This window comes from Dama dama, chromosome 17, assembly GCF_033118175.1.
Source record: "Dama dama isolate Ldn47 chromosome 17, ASM3311817v1, whole genome shotgun sequence".
NCBI lineage: Eukaryota > Metazoa > Chordata > Mammalia > Artiodactyla > Cervidae > Dama > Dama dama.
The window spans coordinates 45,633,407-45,655,330 of record NC_083697.1 but is presented as its reverse complement, the minus strand read 5'-3'; the positions used below and the strand labels follow the sequence as shown (position 1 = coordinate 45,655,330).

The 21,924-nt window shown below is 38.2% G+C and overlaps 1 protein-coding gene across 2 annotated transcripts in view; it reads right to left on the bottom strand.

Moving 5' to 3' along the window:
• The window catches only part of SLIT2 (slit guidance ligand 2), a 385,924-nt gene that overhangs the window by 73,732 nt on the left and 290,268 nt on the right, over positions 1–21,924 (bottom strand). For both annotated transcript variants that reach the window (XM_061164461.1, XM_061164462.1), the window contains 7 exons: positions 19,335–19,485; positions 15,647–15,721; positions 13,927–14,070; positions 9,237–9,380; positions 7,575–7,741; positions 6,521–6,653; positions 2,101–2,169 (listed from right to left, as the gene is read on the bottom strand). In XM_061164461.1, the coding sequence (XP_061020444.1) occupies positions 2,101–2,169; positions 6,521–6,653; positions 7,575–7,741; positions 9,237–9,380; positions 13,927–14,070; positions 15,647–15,721; positions 19,335–19,485 (883 nt within the window). The remainder of the gene's footprint in view (positions 1–2,100; positions 2,170–6,520; positions 6,654–7,574; positions 7,742–9,236; positions 9,381–13,926; positions 14,071–15,646; positions 15,722–19,334; positions 19,486–21,924) is intronic.

The window sequence follows — 21,924 nt, the reverse complement described above, 5'->3', positions numbered from 1 at the left end:
ATATACATAATATAATGACATATAATAATGATATTTTGTAAGCATAATAATATATAATGCAGCATAATATATAACATATATAATGATGTTTTCCATTCTGCTTTAGGAAAAATGGGTGAATATATACATACATACACTCACATACATAAAACAGTGTGATACACGTTAGGGAATATTCACTGATTTTTACCTAAAACAAAATGCCAAATATAAGACTAAAGGAAGATTGATGAATAAATGGAAGATTTGGATTTTAATTTATGTTCATTTATGTATGTGTGTGTATTTATGTTTAATATATTTTTCTAAAGAAAATTTATGAATAAGTACAAGACTTAGAAAAGATGCTTCAGATTATCCATATTAAAAGGTCAAAGTATCAGTAAAATGGACCAATGAAACTGTGAAATGGTGGGAATGTTACAGAAGCTTTATAATCCATCTTAGTTGCTGAAGTACTATGGCTAAATTTAAAAAATAAATACATTTATACTAGCAGTAGTTACCGGCCTGAATGTGAAAGCGAAAGTCGCTCAGTCATGTCCGATTCTTTGACACCCCATGGACTGTAATCCATGGAATTCTCCAGGTCAGAATTCTGGAGTGGGTAGCCTTTCCCTTCTCCAGGAGAACTTCCCAACCCAGGGATCGAACCCAGGTCTCCTGAATTGTGGGCGGATTCTTTACCAACTGAGCTATCAGGGAAGCCCAGTTACCTGCCTAGAGTTATATAATGAGTCATTGGTAAAACCATTTCTGGATCTATAAATTCTCATTTTTCATTTCCAAACTGGTTTTAAATAATCACACGCTGTCTCACAAATGAACCAATTCTGCTGAACTGACCCTTTGGAAATTGCAGAAATTTAATGGTTTATTTAAGAGAACAAATGTATGTAATCAGTTCTTGCTGCTATTAAATAAATAACTAGAGGGAGAACAAGTCATCTTGGAGGGTATTCTTTTTTTCTTAATTTAACCATTTGTCAGTTAATAGTCCTATATACTTCTCACAAAGTGTTTGATTTTCACATACTTTTAAGGAAAACTGAAAAGGATCAACAACATTTTAACTAGCTTCCACGTGCTCAGGGTAAAGTTTATAGTGAGAAACATAACTATCTAGGTAGTTACCTAGGTTAGTAGGTAGTTACCTAGGTTAACTAGGTAGAATTCACTAATTAGGATTAAATCCCTCTTCTAAGAATACTAGAAATCTAAGACAGTTATAATTACTCTAAAATCAAACAGACTTAAAAATAAAGTATTTCCCTTTATATCCAATATTGTTGCTGATTTTTGTTTTGTGACAAGTTTTATCAGTTACCAACAAGGCTACTCTAAGTGTGACATTATATATAGAAGATTATATCTTTTAAGAAATATTGTGCACATAACTAGATTGAAAGGAAATGTTTGTATGTTTAAATATACTCTTGCATTTACAATTAAAGACTTTAAGAAATTGTTTACATACATTAATGAAAGAGAGATGCTACTTTAGGATGACATCAAACCAAACGAAAAACAATTCAATGCTTGATGTTTATACTCAGAATGTCAGCATCTTTGTCAACTATACTTCAGTACTATGTAAGTAAACGTGGATTTTAGAAAATAAATTTAAATACTGGAAACCCATACCTTAATTCATAATGTATTATATGAGAATCAAGCCTAAAAACTAGATTTATAATATAGTATCAGTAACGCTCTTACCATCTGCTCTGTTTTGTTTAAAGTTGAGAATATAAACATTGTTTTCCATTTTTCTTTCCTTGGATTGTCATAAAATAGCTCACATTCATCTTCAATAGAAGTATTCAACTTACTCCAGGTCTATAATTCTCTGATACTTAGATTTAATTGTATTTGCACTTTACACAGACAGGACCTTCTTCTAAGATGCACCACTGCCTGACTGATAATCAATGAAGATGTAGCTAGTGATCCAGAACCACAATGAGCAAGACAAGAAGCATCTAACTGAAAACAATTTATAGAATCTGAAAGGTTCACTAAATCTTCTGCCCCTACTATCCACATTTACATGAAAGCAAATAAGATGTTGAAAACAGAAAAATACCATACAATACTCACATAAGTGTTAAATGTTTGTAGTTAGAGAGTTCCTTAGGAACCAGGGTAAACTGGTTCCCATCCAGATACCTAAAAACAAAGAAAATATTATTTTTTTAAAAAGTAACAGTAGTGAATCAGAAAATAGTTGAGCAATATTTCACTCTTAATTGAAGCAAGGAGACACTTGACAATTTTAGCTTTAAGAGGTCATGTTCCCAGATAGGATTGCGATTTAACAGAAGTAGAGAAAAAACACACACACAGTTGTCCAATCCAGTAGAATTCTTCTGTGGATTACTTACGCTAAATTATAAAACCAAGGAGACTGGTGAGTCCAGTCCTTTGTGCTTTATCTAAAAAGGCAAGGCATGTATCCAACCATTTGTGTGTCAGCAAGAAGCGCCAATCAGTCAACTGTATTTTTAATCAGGCTTCAGTGTACTTGTGTCTATGTGGGACCAATACCATGAAATGCATTCACTACTGGCAGAAACTTGTTACTACTGACAAGACCAATCTTCACTGCCTTATTGTATCAATATGCTTAGTAAATAACAATGGGTGATTGATCGGATATATTTAGGAATTTTAATGTAATTAGATTTCAGTTTAAAAAGATCTGAAAAATAGTTTTTACCCTTGTATATTTGCTTGGTGATATTAATTTTAGAAGGTTTCATAGAAAATTATGACATCTAATGCACAAAAACAGTACATTTATGTAAAAGTAATTAATAATCAAATAAAACATGTTAGTAAAATTTCCCTTTCCGACTAGAGTCAACAGAATGATGAGAAAATAAGGGCTAACAGACAAAACACAGAAATAAATCCTTAAAGGTATATCCATGATATCACACACACAAAAATAATTCCATCTCCTCCCAAGGCTGTTCTTTCCCAGAATGTAGATGGTGATGAGTAAAAACGTCTTTCAGCAACTTGGCCATCTGGTTATAGATGTGTCCACAAACAATTCTGCCACAGTAGGTATGCAGCCTACTGCTCCAGGGCTGTGGCCTATCTCCAGATCTGAGGTTGACATTCATATTTTTGCTAGATACACAAGTAGCTGAGAAATTTTCTAAGATGACAAGCTATTTCAAATATTTCAAAATGATAAAAGTTATATAAAAGGCAGAAGTTATCAAAATATGTAAAATGTGTGATGAAGAGTCAGGCTTTTCTTAGGACTTCTTATGCCTATTCAAATTCTCTGACTTTGTCTTATTTCAACTCCTCTCCCCTTTCTTTTCTCTAGCTAAGAATAGTGGTACCACTAGAGGGAAGCATAATCCCATATACCTCAGGACTTTCCCTTTATTCCAGAAAGCATTCTAACACAAAACTAAAAATTTTCAGAAAGTGCACTATGGTTGCTTACATGTAAAACAATCTAAGAGGGACAGTACATGGAAATGATTAAAAATAATGGATGCCATTTTTTCTGAATTGTTCACTGCTACATACTTATTTTTTCCGAATTCTTTAATAATTTAATATAATATGCACATGGAAATTTTCTCATACATGCATATATGTTACTGGAAAGAGGGATCCTGTTGAGGTGGTATGGTTCTAAGAAAAACTCTTGGGGCAGTAAAGCAAGAATGCACAGAGGTGAGTTAATATCTTTCTCACTTCTAGAACATATTTTCTTTTAAAAAATAAGTTTTTAATAATTTATAGAGGAATAGATTGAAGATTCAACTATCTGACAGAAGAAACACATAGATGGCATAGGCCAATCTAGCAGGTTCTCAGATATAGTTTAATAAGGAAGTTAAAAGGCAAACTACCGCACAATTGCACTCATCTCACACTCTAGTGAAGTAATGCTCAAAATTCTCCAAGCCAGGCTTCAAAACTACATGAACTGTGAACTTCCAGATATTCAACCTGGAGTTAGAAAAGGCAGAGGAACCAGATATCAAATTGCCAACATCCACTGGATCATCAAAAAAGCAAGAGAGTTCCAAAAAAACATCTACTTCTGCTTTATGGACTATGCCAAAGCCTTTGACTGTGTGGATCACAACAAACTGGAAAATTCTTAAAGATACGGGAATACCAGACCACCTGATGTGCCTCTTGAGAAATCTTTATGCAGGTCAAGAAGCAACAGTTAGAACTGGACATGGAACAACAGACTGGTTCCAAATCGGGAAAGGAGTACATTAAGGCTGTATATTGTCACCCTGCTTATTTAACTTATATGCAGAGTTGAGAAATGCTGGGCTGGATGAAGAACAAGCTGGAACCAAGATTGCCTGGAGAAATATCAATAACCTCAGATATGCAGACGACACCACCCTTATGGCAGAAAGTGAAGAAGAACTAAAGAGCCTGTTGGTGAAAGTGAAAGAGGAGAGTGAAAAAGTTGACTTAAAGTTCAACATTCAGAAAACTAAGATCATGGCATCTGGTCCCATCACTTCATGGCAAATAGATGGGGAAACAATGGAAACAGTGAGAGACTTTATTTTTTTAGACTCCAAAATTACTGCAGATGGCGATTGCAGCCATGAAATTAAAAGATGCTTGCTCCTTGGAAGAAAAGCTATGAGCAAACTAGACAGCATATTAAAAAGCAGAGACATTACTTTGCCAACAAAGGTCCATCTAGTCAAAGTTATGGTTTTTCTAGTAGTCATGTATGGATGTGAGAATTGGACTATAAAGAAAGCTGAGTGCAGAAGAATTGGTGATTTTGAACAGTGGTGTTGGAGAAGACTCTTGAGAGGCCCTTGGACTGAGAGGAGATCCAACCAGTCCATCCTAAAGGAAATCAGTCCTGACTGGTCATTGGAAGGACTGATGCTGAAGCTGAAACTCCAATACTTTGGCCACCTGATGCAAAGAACTGATTCATTTGAAAAGACCCCGATGCTGGGAAAGATTGAAGGCAGGAGGAGAAGGGGATGACAGAGGATGAGATGATTGGATGGCATCACCGACTCAATGGACATGAGTTTGAGGAAACTCCAGGAGCTGGATATGGACAGGGAGGCCTGGTGTGCTGCAATCCATGCAGTTGCAAAAAGTCAGACACTACTGAGTGACCGAACTGAACTGAAAATTATTTGATGGTAATCTGGTAAAAGGACAAAGGCATGGGTCAGTTAAAATGGTAGAAAAGAGATTCAGCATCAAAGATAATCTAAATGTTATGCTGAGTGTTATGGTCTTGGCTGGGTTATTCTTAGAATCAATTTGCCTATAGAATACTCTACAGGCATCTAGCTTCTCAACACTGGATGGCTAGTAATCTTTTGAAATAAATACATATCAAAATAACAATTAACATTTTAATTACACACACATATAAAGCAGGGCTCATAGTTAACTAACAACTGTGATTGGTACCGAGAGAGAGAAACTGAACACTTAACAACAGCTCACTCTTAGAGGGATGATCACACACTTTTTCTGTAAGTGTCAATTAAAGACCAAATTACAATTCGTAAAACTGCACATGATTTGAAAACAAGTTCTTTGATAACTGAAGTGACATCTTCTTGAACCTCATTACTTATATTCCAGGTTGCCAAAAGTTTATCAAAATTACTGGTTTGTTGTGCATGAATTCCATTTTTGATACATAGTTTAACACAGTTGAAAAATAAACAGAGGCGAAAGACTCAATCACATATCAAGCATCTGCCCCGGATCTTTGGTATAGAGATACTGGAATCGGACAGAGCCTGCGTGCAGCATTGTTCAAGCAGTTGATGCTTTGATTTATTCCATTCCACATATAAAGCAGGAGGCAGCTAAGCAAGTGTGCGTGGTGCTTAGTATCCTGTATATGTATAGTGGCCATGTAATTTGTGGTTATATATCAGTTTTGCAAGTGTTAGGGATCACTGGCCCCACATCCTTCCTAAAGGACTCTGATTCAAGTCCAAAGGGGCACTACCTCTTTTTAAGGCTGAAGATTATGTCAGCTTCTTCTACACCCTACATATTTATGTATCTCCTGTGGTGAGATATTCTCTAAGGGGACACGGGGTAAAGAATAATTAACCATATGAAATACTCTAGTCACTGAAGATAAACTAAAGATGTAGAATTTCTCAAGGTGCATTTGATAGAACGTTGGCTTTGCAAGATAGTCCATGAGAAAAGGGCTGTGGAGACAACCAGTTGTGGGAGGCACACTAAGGCTTACCTCCCCCCTGGGAGCTCACAGAGCACCTTTGCATAACAGAGGCACTGGGTAATCCTACAGTGCAAAACAAAGAGAAACACACAACCAGCCTTTCCCAAGGGGACCTGAACTAGCTCTTTGCTTAGGGTTTTATATGATACTAATGAATGGTCCACGGAATGAATGTACTTTGCAAATGAGACTCAAAAGATTTTTGTTTGGTCTCCATTTCCCTTGGTGTGCGAAACAGTACTCATTCAGGAAAAGGGAGAGATGAGCTCTACTTACAGCTCAGTGACGTCTCTTGGAATTCCTTTGGGCAAGATCTTCAAGGCTTTGTTGCTACATCGAACCACTGTGTCCAAGCAGGTACACTCCGCAGGACAGCGAGACAGTGGGGAACAGCTGTTGTCATCGTTTCCTGAATTGCCAAAAGACACATAGGAAAACCGGATTTGTGGCTCTGAAGGTGCCAGAAGGCGTTTTATGCCTTCAGTTTAACAAACACAAGAGACTTCAGCCATATAACGATTTATGCTTAGGGCATTAAGGATTTACAAATCGACACTGTATGTTCTGTGTAGGGCTCTTTTCAGACCGCCTAGGGCAGAGTTCCAGAAAACAATTCACAGTTAGTATTATCAATACGATTACAATGTTACGTTCTTTGTTCAGCTGTTTACACTTTTTATTAGAATTATAATTTTAATTAGAATATATAAATGTAAAGTGAATTATGGAAAAATTGTAAGCAGACATGAAGAGACAAAAAGGGACAGATTATTTTCTTTAAAAAGCTTAGCAAAAAATGTATGGGTCCCTCATTTGAAAATATAGAGCTCAAATGAACTCCACTTTTTGGCAAAATAATAGCACCTACATTCTACCTACATTACAGACCTGTTATGAGAATCAAATGCAATGATATATAGAGAGTACTAAAAATGAAAACTATTATTTTTGTTATGTTTACTAGAATTTCTATTTTATGAGTCAAATGCCTTTATCACTTAAAAATGGTAATTACTAAAACAGATGCTTGGAGTAATAAAGAAAAGCAAAAATGAAGCTATATAAATAGTATCAATCACAGGTTGAAAATGGGAAAATCTTTAAAAATGTTCAGAAACACATATCAAGTAGAGTTAGATGTGAATGTACAGTTGGAGCAAGTAAGTGCTTGTTGCTTAAAACAAAATAAAACCGCAAAACAAAGCAAAAAAAATGCATAATAACTACAGCTATCCATTACCTGAACCATGAAATGCTGCATATGCCCTATAGCATCGGAACAGTCACCAGAGAGTGTCTGTTGATCAAAGCCCCGGCTGGGCCTTCTTACCATCGTCACAAGTGAAGTCCTGAATGGCCACATCCTGGATGGGGATTTCTTTGAGGAAATAGGGCTTCTGGCAGCGAGGATTTCCTGTTACAATTCTTTTCCTCCTGAGCCATTCTCCCAACCAAGCCAGGTAGCAGTTACAGTTGAAAGGATTGGCCAAGAGGTTTCTAAGCACCACATGCAAACAATGCAGAGTTAAATTTAGGGGTCTGCTTTTGTATTTCTCAAAATTCCATGCTACCATTTTCCCACAACATACCACCCCCAATTCATGCTCAGTCACATACAACATACAGGATGCATTCACTGGCTACAAGATTTATGTCTGGAACTTAAACAATAAAAACAATATTTTCATATGAGAATTCTTCAAATAATTACATATGAAAAATAAAGTGAAGGTGGCAATTCAGAGTTTATGCAGGGTACCCTGATGGATATCTCATTTAGAGATAATTTAAACTTGTCAGAGATCTGACTTGCTGTCAAACTTCTCTACACTGATAATGCAGTAATTTAATATAAAGATGAAGGCTGATTACCTTATATTATTGAGTTTAACCTGACAACAGCTATTTCATTAATTTGTCATTTCAAGATTTCCATCTCTTATTTGCTCTAGGGAATAGGTTTCCCATCTAAACTGACAGCTGAGTTGATTAAATGCCAGTTATAAAAATGAATTTATTTCTACAAATCTCAATACTTTTGGCATTGCACCACTTCAGCACTAACCTATTGACAATCCCATTATTTATAAACACGGCATCTTTAACATGCACAAATTAGTCACTCGATGGAAAATGTCACATTTTATGTGGAAAGAGGATTAAATACGTTACTGATGGATAGATGTTTCCTTCAAATTATTTCTTCTGGGACTTCAGCTATGTTAAACATGATTTTTTTCCTTCTAACTACCTTTTCAGTTAAATTAGTATATTTAGATGCCACTCTCACCAGAAAGCCGTATCAGCTATAAGATTTATCATTTCAGATACTGCTTTTTTTAGATACTTACATACAAGGGGCTTAAAATACCTTTGTTTGTTTTGGAGAGTTTGTTTTCTGACACTTTCTGAGTTCTGCCTGTAGACCTACAAATATTCTTTATTCTTTGACTGTCTACATAAAATGTGCTCTTGGATAGGCTCACCCTATTTCTTTAATATCTTCTTAATATCATAGTAAATGCCCTATGGTGAGTTTTTATTGTCGGTCTGGTCATCATAATATATCTCCTGTCATTGTGAATGATCCTTTGAGTACAGTTTGTTGGCAATAACCCTATCAACTCTGTTTTATGATACTTGTACGGCAAAGACACCAATGTGAGAACACTGGGGAAAAAATACGTTTCTCTCATTTGCAACTCAATCAAATTATAAGATTACCATTTACAAATTAAGCCACATCACACTGTTATAAATAATTCACTGAAAAATACTATAATTTTTGTTAAATTTTAACATAAGATAGCAGGCAATATTGTAAGAAATATTAAAATAAGTTTAACATGATAAATTTGTCCTTAAAAATACCTGTCTTTAATCCTATGTTTATGAAACTCTTAGTAATGCATTAAATTGGTATCAATAAAAGTAATAAATATCAAACACTGGCTTAATTAGTACATCAATGAAGACTATATTTCATACTTACAGAGTAGATAAAGAATGGAGAGTATCAAAAGCTCCTGGTGCAATGGTAGTAATCTGATTATCATATAAAGAAAGCAAACGCACAGAGCTGAGTCCTATGAAACTGTCATTCCCTACACAGCTTATGCGATTACTTCTCAACATCCTGAGGGGGAAAAATACAACATCGTTAAGAAGATAAAATATCAATTTTGCCTATCTGAAGACCACAATAACCCCTCTTTGCAAATGCATAGCATTCACTCCTGCTTTCTGGATGTTCTCCTATCATAAGGAAATGCTGATATGTACAGTCATTTCCCTGTATCCCTGATGGATTGATTCCAGGACCCCCTGCATATACCAAACTCGTGGTCCTCCATATCTGCGGATTCTGCATTCACTGCGGATGCTTGAATCTGTGGATGCAGAATCCACAGATGTGGAGAGCCAGTCACACTAAGAAACCTGTGCAAGAACAAAATGCAGTGATAACACTCGGTTACAAAAACTCAAGAGTCTCAATATGGGCTTACAACCCTATCTAATGAAGGCAGAATGTTTCCCTTTGATGGTACAATTATGGTAGCATCATTACATAATATCCTGATTCACCCACACCTCCCTAAGCCCTGGAAGCCCTGTGATTTGTGTATTCTCTGAAACATTACATTTGTTGCTGAACAGAAAGGAGGCAGAAAAGAATCAATAGCCAGAGCGGATACAGGACTAAGGGCATCTCAGGGACTTACAGCCAAGTCAATGTCAACAGTGGCTGGGGGAGCCAAATTTGACTGAGCTTCCACAAAGCCTTTACAAACTATTTTATTTGTTTTGAGGAGACAACAGTTAAGAGATCCCAGTTGTTGCTTTGCCTTAGCCTGGCAAAGCAATAAAAGCTACTCTACAGTTAAGAGATCCCAGTTGTTAAGCTTAAACCGGTTTCTTTTGAAAGAAATTCTGACCATTTTTTCTTTAGTCACTGACATTAGTAGGATTAAAACTTTTATCATTTCCTCATCACTGCTAAAGTTCTGGTGGTTCTCAATTCTGTTCGCAAACTGTTTCTTTGCAGGGCTTAGAAGGGAATGAAAAACTTCTTTAAAAATCCATTGTAAAAATAAATAGTTGCCATAAACTTCATTCAGAATTGCTAAAAAGTTAATATTTTCCTTAATTTTTCTAGATGTGGTTGACCACCCTGTTAGAAGACTGCAAAAATAGCAACAAAACTTTCCTTTAAAATTCTACACTGTCCTCTAATAAATTAAAAGTACCGGCTTTCGCATTCTGCTAAGTTACAGATAACAAGAAAGGATAATGCCCTCCTTATCAAGGTGTTGTTTTGCATTTGGAAACAAATGCACAACAGAAAAGTATGACTATCAGCGCCATCCTTTGTCATAAATAAATAAGAACATTTGGTCTTAATCTTATTGGAGTCACAGACTTCTGGGAAAAGTTGAAAAAAGCTTTGCTTTCTGTTGCTGGAAAAATCTGTAAGCACACATATGTACTACATTTTGCCTGCAATGCTGGGGCTTCAAAGACCCACTGAAATATGTGCATGTACAACTAAGAGGTTCACTAGTCCTAAAGGGTTGAGAAGTCGGCAGGCAGTGAAGGGGGAGGGGTCTTGTCGAAATCTTCATAGCTCTAAGCTGAAAGATACCACTTAAAGCAATAGCTGTGTCCCAGTAAACCCACTGAAGGCCTTTCAATACCTTTAGCTTGTCTCTAAAGGATTTGTTTTGCAGCTTGAGGCACAGTGGGATTAAGTAGAGAGTTAGTGGGTGTCTACCTCAGATGCCTAAACACAGGAGGCATAAAGCATTTCTAGATATATAACGAAGGTGAAAACTGAATTTAGAGAACTTGTCTCATAGACAGTCCTGTGACTGGAGCTAGTCAGAAAGAAAGACTTTGATAAACTCCTTAGAGTGCTCTTATGGGCTGAACTGTATTCCTCTAAAACTCATATGCTGAAGCCTTGCATGCATGCTCACTCAGCTGTGTCTGACTCTTTGTGACCCCAGGGACTATAGTCTGCCAGACTCCTCTGCCCATGGGATTTTCCAGGCAGGAATACTGGATAGGGTTGCTATTTGCTCTTCCAGGGGATCTTCCCGATCCAGAGATAAAACCCACTTCTCCTGAATTGGCAGGCAGATTCTTTATCACTGAGCCACCTGGGAAGCTCCAACCCCTGATGGGACTGCACTTGGAGATAGGGGCTTTAGGGAGCTAGTTAAGGTGAAATAGTGGTTCAGATGGTAAAGTGGCTTCCCTGGTTGCTCAGATGGTAAGGCAGCTGCCTGCATTGTGGGAGACCCATGTTCGATCCCTGGGTCAGGAAGATCTCCTGGAAAAGGAAATGGCAACCCACTCCAGTACTCTTGCCTGGAAAATCCCATGGATGAAGGAGCTTGGTAGGCTATAGTCCATGGGGTCACAAAGAGTTGGACACGACTGAGCGACCTCACTAAGATGAAATGAGATCCTAAGGGGGAGCCCTGACCTGATTGGACTGGTGTCCTTAGAAAAAAGGACACCAGAGTTCTCTTGTCCCACACACAGAGGAAAAGCCATATAAGGACACAGACAGAATGTGGCCATCTAAAGCCAAGGAAGGAGTTTTCTCCAGAAACCAATCATCTCAGCACCTTGATTTTGGAATTCTAGCCTCCAGAACAATAGGAAAACACATTTCTGCTCTTTAAGTCATTCAGTCTGTGGTATCTTGTTATGGCAGCCCAAGGCTGACTAAAGCAAGCAGAGTTACAGACAGACCTCGCCTCCCCTTGAAGCCCCTTGTACAAGCCCCTGTGTCTTTGTCTTTTGAAGTAAAAGGCTAACTCAAGAGTTGATGATTGTGAAATATGAAGATATAGAAACAAATAGCCTAAAGAATTGTTAGGCTAGGGAACTGGTAACAATTTAGACCATAATTCTGCCACATGGCAGTTTCACAGATCTCCCAGTTTCTTGAAAGATACAGATACAGGCCTGATACACATTCCTAAGCTGTTTTTTAACAGGAGATAAACTCCCTTCAGGTAAAAACTGCTGACCCTAGAACTGGCTGAAACCAGAAAATCGATGATGCTTGAAACTTAACCTTGATGCCAATCAGTCCAAGAACTGTCCACGAACTGACCACGCCCTACCTCCTTGAACACTATAAAACTCATTACCCACTCCAAGGTGGGTCCCATGGTCTGGATGGCATTAGCCCTCTGTGGCCTCCTTAGCCTGGCAAAGCAATAAAAGCTACTCTTTTCTACTTCACCAATATCTTTCACCACCTTTCTATTCAGCACTGGTGAACAGAGACTGAGTTTTGGCAAACACCCCCCATTGCCCACCCTGACACACACTGCCCCTTTAAGGAGAAGGCTCTAGTAACATCAGTGACTCAGCCACTATCTAAGAAGGCAGGCTTCTGCCCGTTGCAGGACTTAGTTTTGCCAACTTACTGAGACAGCTTGCGGGAGGGGGATGGGGGCATGAGTAGATGTAGTCACCTGTAGTATAACTTCTCTGCCCTCCTTCTACACACTCCCAGTATCTACTCCATAAAAAGACCAAAGGGATATTTGCATGACATTTTTCACTTTGCCGGGACTCCGAATTAGCCCGTGAGAGGGGCCGGCAGGTTGTAGGCTGGTTGTGCTGGGTGGTTTGTCTCCAGGCTACCGTGTGTGCCCTTCACGGACAGGTGCTTTTTTGAGTGGGATGTTGATTGGGATGCTATTGAATGCTGGGGAAATGTCCTCTCCTTCACATCTGATAAAGGACAGGCATGAACTCCCTTGGGTCTCAGTTCCCCTGGGCGTGGCTCTTGGTGCCTCCATGGGCTAGGGTAGGCATTTAGGGGAGACATGGAGTTTAGCCTCTCTTCACTGCAATTCCCAAGGGCTGCTTCTTGCTTACAACTTCCTTCATATCTTCCGAAGGTTTCAGATTTGTTGGTGTTTCTTCCAATGCGTAGGCCACCACTTACACCAAACATATTTATATGCTTTAAAGGTTATAAAAACTACATAAATACACTGAATGAAAATTCAAGTAACTCAAGGTGTTGTCCTTACTCGTCAATTCAAGCCACATTTCCCTGGGCCAAAAACCTTTTAGAAACATGTAAGATTTCTTTTCCCAGCTTTCCTATCCCTGAGTAAGTAGACATACTCTTAACATGTTTTCTTTGAATTAGATAGTAAAAGAGACACCAGCAGCCAGTTTCTCTTTTTTTCACTAAGACCTTGAAAGGGAAGATGAAGTCTCGAGCTAGGCTTATTCTGCAGATTTGGAATGGGCTCTGAAGCTGGTGACCTTGGGCCAAGACATAGTATTAGACAGAGGAATTTGAATAAAAGGAAAGAGAATGATCATTTTGAGGAAGAACAGGGAGCCAGATCTGTTCAAGCACTGGAACCAAGATGATCTTTTTTTGCTGAGGATTCAATAGCCGGGAGAGACTATCGATCATTTGTAAGCAACATATTAAAGCCAGACATATTGGAGTTAGGAATTGTTTGCCTCTAAAATATGTATTTGTGTGTGTGTGTGTGTGAGAGAGATTGAGAGGAATGGAGAGACAGAGAGATGGGGAGATGAGGAAGAGCAGGAGCTACTCCCCCTCCCAGGAATATAAAGAACTGGGAATGACAACTCTGTGCTAGAAAAATCACAATGCAAATGAGAATACTTACAAAGTCTTGAGGCTTTCCAAGCCCTTGAACATCTTATGCTGAACATTTTCCAAACGATTACTCGTGAGAAGTATTTCATTCACGCCAGATGCGCCTTCAAACGCTCCCTCTTCAATGTCTGTGATCTTATTGTTGCTAAAGTTTCTAAGTAAAAATGATTGAAACAAATATTTGAAACAATTTCTAACAACAAGGGCACTAAGCAATGCGTCTGATCATTTTCTTTTACTGAACAACCATCTTCCACAAAACCTCTAAGCTCTTCACGGCCTGGCATTCCCAAGGTTCTGAAAAATCACCACTTTTTGATTCCACCAAGCCAAAGTGATAATAATACAAGCAGGAAACATCTATGCTGAAAGGTGCCCGCCCAATCAGGGATCCATCAGGGCCCCCAGAAATATAAAAACCTTGATGTCAGGCACTGCATTGTGTAAACTTTCATGTCTGCTGCCACACTTAATAAGTAACTTTTTTTCAAAGAAATGCCCCTGATTTAAACAGTTTAATGAATTCATTACTCAAAGAAGGCAACTGAGGAGAGAAAAGAAGGAAAAACTAGAATGGGCTTAGACAACATCAGAAATGCATCTGAATATGCGATTTTGCCCATAACCTCTCATGTAATAATGTGTCAGAACAACCAAATTAACTGCCCATATTCTGTATGATACAAAACATTAATGCTTGCCCAGAGGGCAAGAACATCCAGTTGAGGTAGGTAACATCTTCCTAGAGATTTTTTCTTTCTCAAGGCCCGCTCCAAGACCAGTGATGCCCACAAAATAAGGATCATTTTTAGGTACCATTTTATTCCTTTCAGAGCACTGCACATAGCAGCCTCTGAATAAATATGTATTGAATTGAAAAGCACTTTACAGCTAAAAAGAAAAAGCAGTCAGCGTCAGTGAGAAAGGAGGACGTTTCAGAATTTAGAAACTCTTTGGGAGGCACTATAACGTGCAGGCCAAGTGCACAGGAAGTACATTCAGTCTGCTCTGCCATTTCCACTCTGTCTGCCTGCGGCTCAGTCGCAGCATGACAGCACAGATATCATGAAAGTATGTTTCTATGCTCCTCCTGGTGTTTCCTGTTATGTTGACAGTGCTCCATGGCCCTACACTCTTGGCCTCTGTCCTATCCCTCCTTCCACCATCCCCAAGGGGGCTGGATTACTGTCTGAGTGTTGGCTGAAACTGCTGAGCTTAGAAACTTACTTTTAAAATATGAGTTGCACACATGTAGTAACGCACATGAGCTATCAAGCCCAGATTACCAATCATTAATTTTGACTATCTTCTAATGAAAGTTTAATGAAGCAAAAACTCAAACAGTCGACATGAATGTGCTGAAGGAGAAATAACAGCATGGTTTGGTGACTGGTGAAGGAAGTTACAACACATTACTGAACTCATCTCTAATGCACTTAGACTGGGGGGCTCCTGCTGTGACCACGTAACAGACCAGCCGTCATAGTTAAAGACACTAGGGGTTCTGCTATGGAAAACCTGGTCGCCATCACTGACATACACGGAAAAGAGCAAATTACTTAGGTTTCTCTCGGAGTTTACCCTCTATTCATATCACAAGTGGTCACCATATGGACATTTCTTTGAATCTTTAATTTTCCCGATTTCCTAAGAAATTGAAATAAAACTGCAAAGGTATAAGAGAACACAACACTATAGAAATTTTTAAAGATGGCTAATATATGGCTTACATTTTACGTAACTGAGGAAGTTTCTTGAAGATCCCTGTAGCTTCCAAAACTGTAAATTCATTATTGTTGAGGCGCCTAGGGAAAACAGAAACGGAGGAGTTTCATTTCCAAAAGTCAGGAAGAGATTAAATTTTATTTCTCGTACAGAATTAGAACATTATTTAATGACTATCCAAAAGAAAAATACCAGACACGTATCAGAAAATTTGTGGGAAGGATGGATATTTTTCAATTTATCCCATATTGTAAGGATCAAAATAAAACATATTAAGAAGCATATAGTAGAGAAAACCAAAATCAAAATTCAAAGCCAACTCTTCATTCAGTAATCTGTAAATGTTTTTTCCTCTTTTTTTCCACTCTTACCACTGCTTCCAAAGGCATTTTAGACCATTTTTTTCCTAGTCACTTGCTCCAGAAATGTTTTTATCAGCTACTTTACTGATATACTATTTCCAGACCATACACAGGGTACCCTTTTAAAGTGTACAATTCAGTGGCTTTAAAAATATTCACAAACTTGTGCAACCACCTTTGCTTTCTAATTCCAGAACATATTCATCATCCAAAAAAGAAACCCCCTACCTGTCAGCAGTCACTCTCAATTTCCTGCCCTCTGCTGTCTCAATCCTTAGCAACCAGTAATTGATCTTCTGTCTCTATAGATTTTCCTATTCTGAATATCTCTTATTAATAGAATCATACAAAATGTGGATTTTTGGCCTGGCTTTTTTCACTTTGCTTAATTTTTATAAGGTCTTTCCATGTTTAGCATAGATCGGTACTTCATTCCATTTTATGGCCAAATTATATTCCGTTGTGTGGACACACCACATGTGTTTATCCATTCATCAGCTGATGGATATCTGAGTTGCATCCACTTCTTGATGGTTCCTAGCAGTAATCCTGCTAGGAACACTGGTGTACAAGATTTTGTGTAAATGCATGATTTCAGTTCTCTTAGCTATATACATAGGTGTGAAATCACTGTGTCGTGTGGTAAAGCTATTTAACCATGCTAGCTACCTCAGGAAAAGCCAAACTGCTTTTCAAAAGGGCTGAACCATCTCATGTTTCCACCGGCAATGTATGAGGACCCCAATTTCTCTCACCTGTCACTGTCTTTTTTAAAAGCCGTTCCAGTGGATGTGAAGTGCTACCTCACTGTGGTTTTCATTTGTATTTTCCACATGCCTAGTGATCCTGAGTGCCCCATCATGTGCTTATTGGTCCTTTAGATATCTTCTTTGGAGAAATATCCATACACGTAATTTGATCACTCTTTCATCTGGTAAGGTACTTTTTTGAGCGGGGTCGGGGGAGGGAAGAACAGCCACACACGTGTCTTGCAGGATCTTAATTCCTCGGCTGGGGGATTGCACCCATGCCCTCTGCAGTGGAAGCTCTATGTCTTAACCAATGGACTGACAGGGCAGTCTCAGGTAAGGTAGATTCTAATCGCTGGGTTTCAAGAGCTCTTGATGTATTCTGGATATGAGTTCCTTACAGATAAATGTTTTGCAAATATTTTCTTCCCAGGAATAATTTTTAAAAATCATAATTTCTTAAAACACACACAATCTTTCCTGAAAGATAAACTAGGTACTAGTTTCTAAATTCATGAGTGACAGATAAACTTATCTTAAGTATTATCATGCTGAAAGATACAATTTGAATTGTTTGCAGAGTTATTGAACATAAATATAACTCCGTATATGACAGTAAACACAGAGTTTGGAGATTTTATTGCATGGTCGCCACACATTTCTAAAGTTCTAGACCTATGAAATAGCTTCATGTACTAACAGAAATTTTAAAAAAACATCCTTATAGCCACTAGGTAATTAGCTTCTGTCATCTTTTTGAAAGCAATGTATAATTTTTAAATATGTAAATTGATTAAAATTCATTAAGTAACAGGCATCAGCATAGGTACTGTGGGAGATAAACTATAAAACAATCCCTGTCATCATCAAGGGGTTCTAATCTAGCTGTACATGAAAGAATTATACAGACACAAAAAGACAACCAACTTTGCAAAGCAGTTAATGACAAATACCAGATGGTGCTAGACATAAACATTACTAAGATGTTCTAAAAGTGATGAGGTTTCATTAGGTTTTTTTCTTTTTTTTTTTGGATTTTTTTAGAAACCCTAGCATTAAACGTTGTACTTTTATAAATAAGTCAGTAAAGGCCAACACAGATGGACACAGAATCTATAAATAATTCAACAAATATATTTTAGAAACTTGTATGTGCTAAGCCCTATGTTAGTATTATAAATACAGATCTGCTCACACTTTATCATTTTCAGTTTTTCCTGCTATGTTATCCACTGTTCAGAAAAAGAAAAATATCTTTTGTTTTATACTTGATAATCACTGAATCCTTCCACTTATGAGTTAGTGAATTACAATAGTATAGCTGATAAAAAAGGACTCTGATTGAATTCACAATGAACAGAGGTTCAAAATGTTGACTCCAAACTATTTTATTTGGTTGCTGAAAAGACTAAATACATTAAAAAATGATTAAGTGCTTAGAAATGGGTTTGGACACAGTGAAAGTGTTAGTCACTCAGCTGTGTCTGACTCTTTGCGACGCCATGGACTGTAGCCCGCCAGGCTTCTCTGTCCCTGGGATTTTCCAGGCAAGAATACTGGAGAGTCTTCTTTCTCTAGGATTGTCTTCTCCAGGGGATCTTCCAGACCCAGGGATCAAACCTGGGTCTCCTGCATTGCAGACAGATTCTTTACCACCTGAGCCACCAGTGAAGCCCTTGGACATAATTCATACCCAAGAAGGTGAAAGTCGTTAAGTTGTGTCTGACTCTTTGCCACCCCACGGACTATACAGTCCATGGAATTCTCCAGGCCAGACTACTGGGATGGGTAACCTTTCCCTTCTCCAGGGGATCTTCCCAACCCAGGGATCGAACCCAAGTCTCCCGCATTGCAGGAGGATTATTTACCATCTGATCCACAAGGGAAGCCCAAGAATACTGGAGTGGGCAGCCTAGCCTAACTCTTCTCTAGGGGATCATTCCCATCCAGGAATTGAACCAGGGTCTCCTGCATTGTAGGCGTAATTCTTTACCAACTGAGCTATCAGGGAAAGTGAAAGTGAGTTGTGTCTTGACTCTTTGCCACCCTTTGGACTATACAGTCCATGGAATTCTCTAGGCCAGAATACTGAAATGGGTAGCCTTTCCCTTCTCCAGGGGATCTTCCCAACCCAGGGATCAAACCCAGATCTCCCGCACTGCAGGCAGATTCTTCACCAACTGAGCTATAAGAGAAGCCCAAGAATACTGGAGTGGGTAGCCTACTCCTTCTCCAGCAGATCTTCCTGACCCAGTGGTCTCCAGCATTACAGGTGGATTCTTTACCAACTGCTCTATCAGGGAAGCCCCCAAGTAATAAGTATCAAATGGATGTATTGTTATTAGCATTATCAAGTGCTAACTGAATTTTTGAGAGTTATTTTCTGTAGATGTACCTTGGACCAGAAAGAAGAAGGAAGAGAGCCTCTAATACTTACACTTGTACAAAAAAGAGTTATGCCAATGTGTGTCAATTAAAATTAACATAATTATTGAGGATGGAAGGGCAAGAAAAGAATCCCAACGTTTTGATGCTCTCCTTCCCTCCTTCTGAAACTGGATTTTGCTGGGAGATGAACTTACAGCTCTGCAGTGTACTGGGGAATGTGGTCTGGGATCTTGGTGAGTTTTTGATTGGAGCAGTCCACTGTGGTCCCTTCGCAGCGGCACTTTTCAGGACAAGCCAAATCGGCAAAGCAGTCCCCACTTAATTTTGATCGATAATCTTCTGTACCTATTGAGGAGTCAAGCCAAAAAAGAAGATACTGAGTCTGAAAGTTAGAATATTTGTTAATTTGAAGGAAGAAAAAAGTAAGGTAACTATAGATTATGCAGCAGGGAGACAACTTGGGGAATTTTGGTCAATGGATGTCAAGAAAGGGTTAAAACAAGGGCTTGGAATTTGCTGGAAAAAAGAGTAACCGGATTCACAGGACAGGAAAACATTAACAGAGTTGAGCTTTTCACAGCTGTACTTTCTGCTGATCCAGTTGTGAGCCATTCTAGCCTATTTGACAGCTAATCACACAATGGCTACTAATCGTGAAAAAGTTTATTTTTTTTCTCTGAGTCAAGAATTGAAAATGTATCCAGTAATAAACATATGCCTATATATCATTTTCAATCAGGGCTTTCAAGGCAAATAGATGGACTCAGGTTTTTCAATTTTCTATGGTCTTTTATTATTCTCTCCCTCTCACATAATCTTCAGAAATGCTTAAAAAGCCCTCTTTTGTTCATTTGGATTTTATAAAAAGAGACAAGTAAATCCTGATTTAAGCCTCAGCAGCTTGTCATGCTGTAGAAAGCTGCGTGACGTTCCATGGTGCTTGACGGAACCATGTTTTACTCATACCTGGCAACCACATGGTTAGATCAAGCACAACAGAAAATCTCGCTACATAACCACTACACCATCCACTAGGCCAAGGGTAAGACCAAGAGGAGAGATGGAGGGAAGCAGGAGAGAAGCTACAGACGCTCTGGAAACGTAATACTGTTTACATGACATGCATTCTTCCCGCAAGAATGTTTATGACCATAGTAAGAGTATTACTACCGAAGAGTTCCTGGAAACACAAAGAAGGGGCTATACTGAAAGGTGCCTCCCGCGTTCCTCAGAACTGCAGAATGGAAACAACAGCTTTTTCGGGAACAACATCCAGGGAGAAGTTGAAGGTGCGCTACAAGGACAACAGAGAGGCTCAACAGATCTGTGGTGTCTTCTTGAAAAAAATAAAAACAAATAAGAAGGCGCAAAAGAGTGAGACTAAAAGAAGATACATCAGGATTGAAAAGGGAGGATATTATGTTTCAGATCAGACACTTTTACTTACAGCCCAAATGGTGAATTCCTGAAAAAGTAAAGATCACCCAGAAGGAAAGAAAGATAGAGCAGACCCAAGTAAGATTCACATAGTATATATAAAACTCACTAAGGTCTAGTCCTTCCTCCCTGACTGTGGCAATTATTGGGGAATGGCCTGGTGTGACAGGAACCGTCATGCTTTGTAAACTTTCATAATCATTTTGTGAAGCACAGTGGTCTTACAGGAAAAGCAATGGCATACAAGATGCATAGCACAAATTAAGTTCTTGTCAAGCCCTTTAAAAGATGAACTCTCTTTACAAGATAAATTTTGTTCTGAGTGATCATTGTACTATCTAGATGCCATCCAGAATGGTGGTAGGCAAACAGACACGTAAAATGAAATAAAATGCAGATTATGAGATTGATCATCAAGGACTCCCACTGGAAAATTTGGACAAAACCTTAGGTCTTGTGGCTTACATGATTTTAATGACGTTTCCAACTCATAAATAATGTTACTGAATTAAAAGGAATCAGGATCTTGGAAGAAGTTCGCAAAGTTGAATATAATAGTTTCATTACATTTGGCAATTAATGTCATGACATTTATGACATGACGTGAGGATCTGTCGTATTGTGGTTTAAGTTTTTATTTTAAAAGTGAAATAAAGAAAATGCAGGGAATAAAGTGTAAAATGACAGATACACGAGGTATTTTACATTGAAAATAATCTGCATTCAATGCAATGACAATAATACTTATTTTATGACTACTCTCTCAGTAAGCTTAGATTTTAATTAATATCTGGGGGTGGGGGAGAGGGAGCAGAGGCTCAAATAATTTTTCTGAGTCCTGACTTCTAGAATTACGCTTTTAAATCATGTAAACTGAATAATCAGAAATTGACAATTAAGCCATGATATCTGATATAGAGGGTTTTTTTTTTTTTTTTTTCCTCGCAAAACCTATTTTGGCTGCTGTTAATCTTATTAACAGCATCACCGACTCAATGCATATCTGACTCGATGGATGGCATCACTGACTCGATGGGCATGAGTCTGAGTAAGCTCTGGGAGGTGGTGATGGACAGGGAAGCCTGGTGTGCTGCAGTCCATGGGGTCACAAAGAGTTGGACACGACTGAGCAACTGAACTGAACTGAATCTTATTAACAAAATTTTGAAAACAACCTGATTTTGTTCTTTACTTGGTGAATCTGAAATACTAATTTCTAATTATTGAAAAAGCATATTTAAATGTAATAGTTTGAATATTTTGATAATAATTATATTAACTTCTCTAATTTGGACATTTAAGTAATATCAATGTTATATCCTATGGGGGGGTTCTGTTTTTCAATAT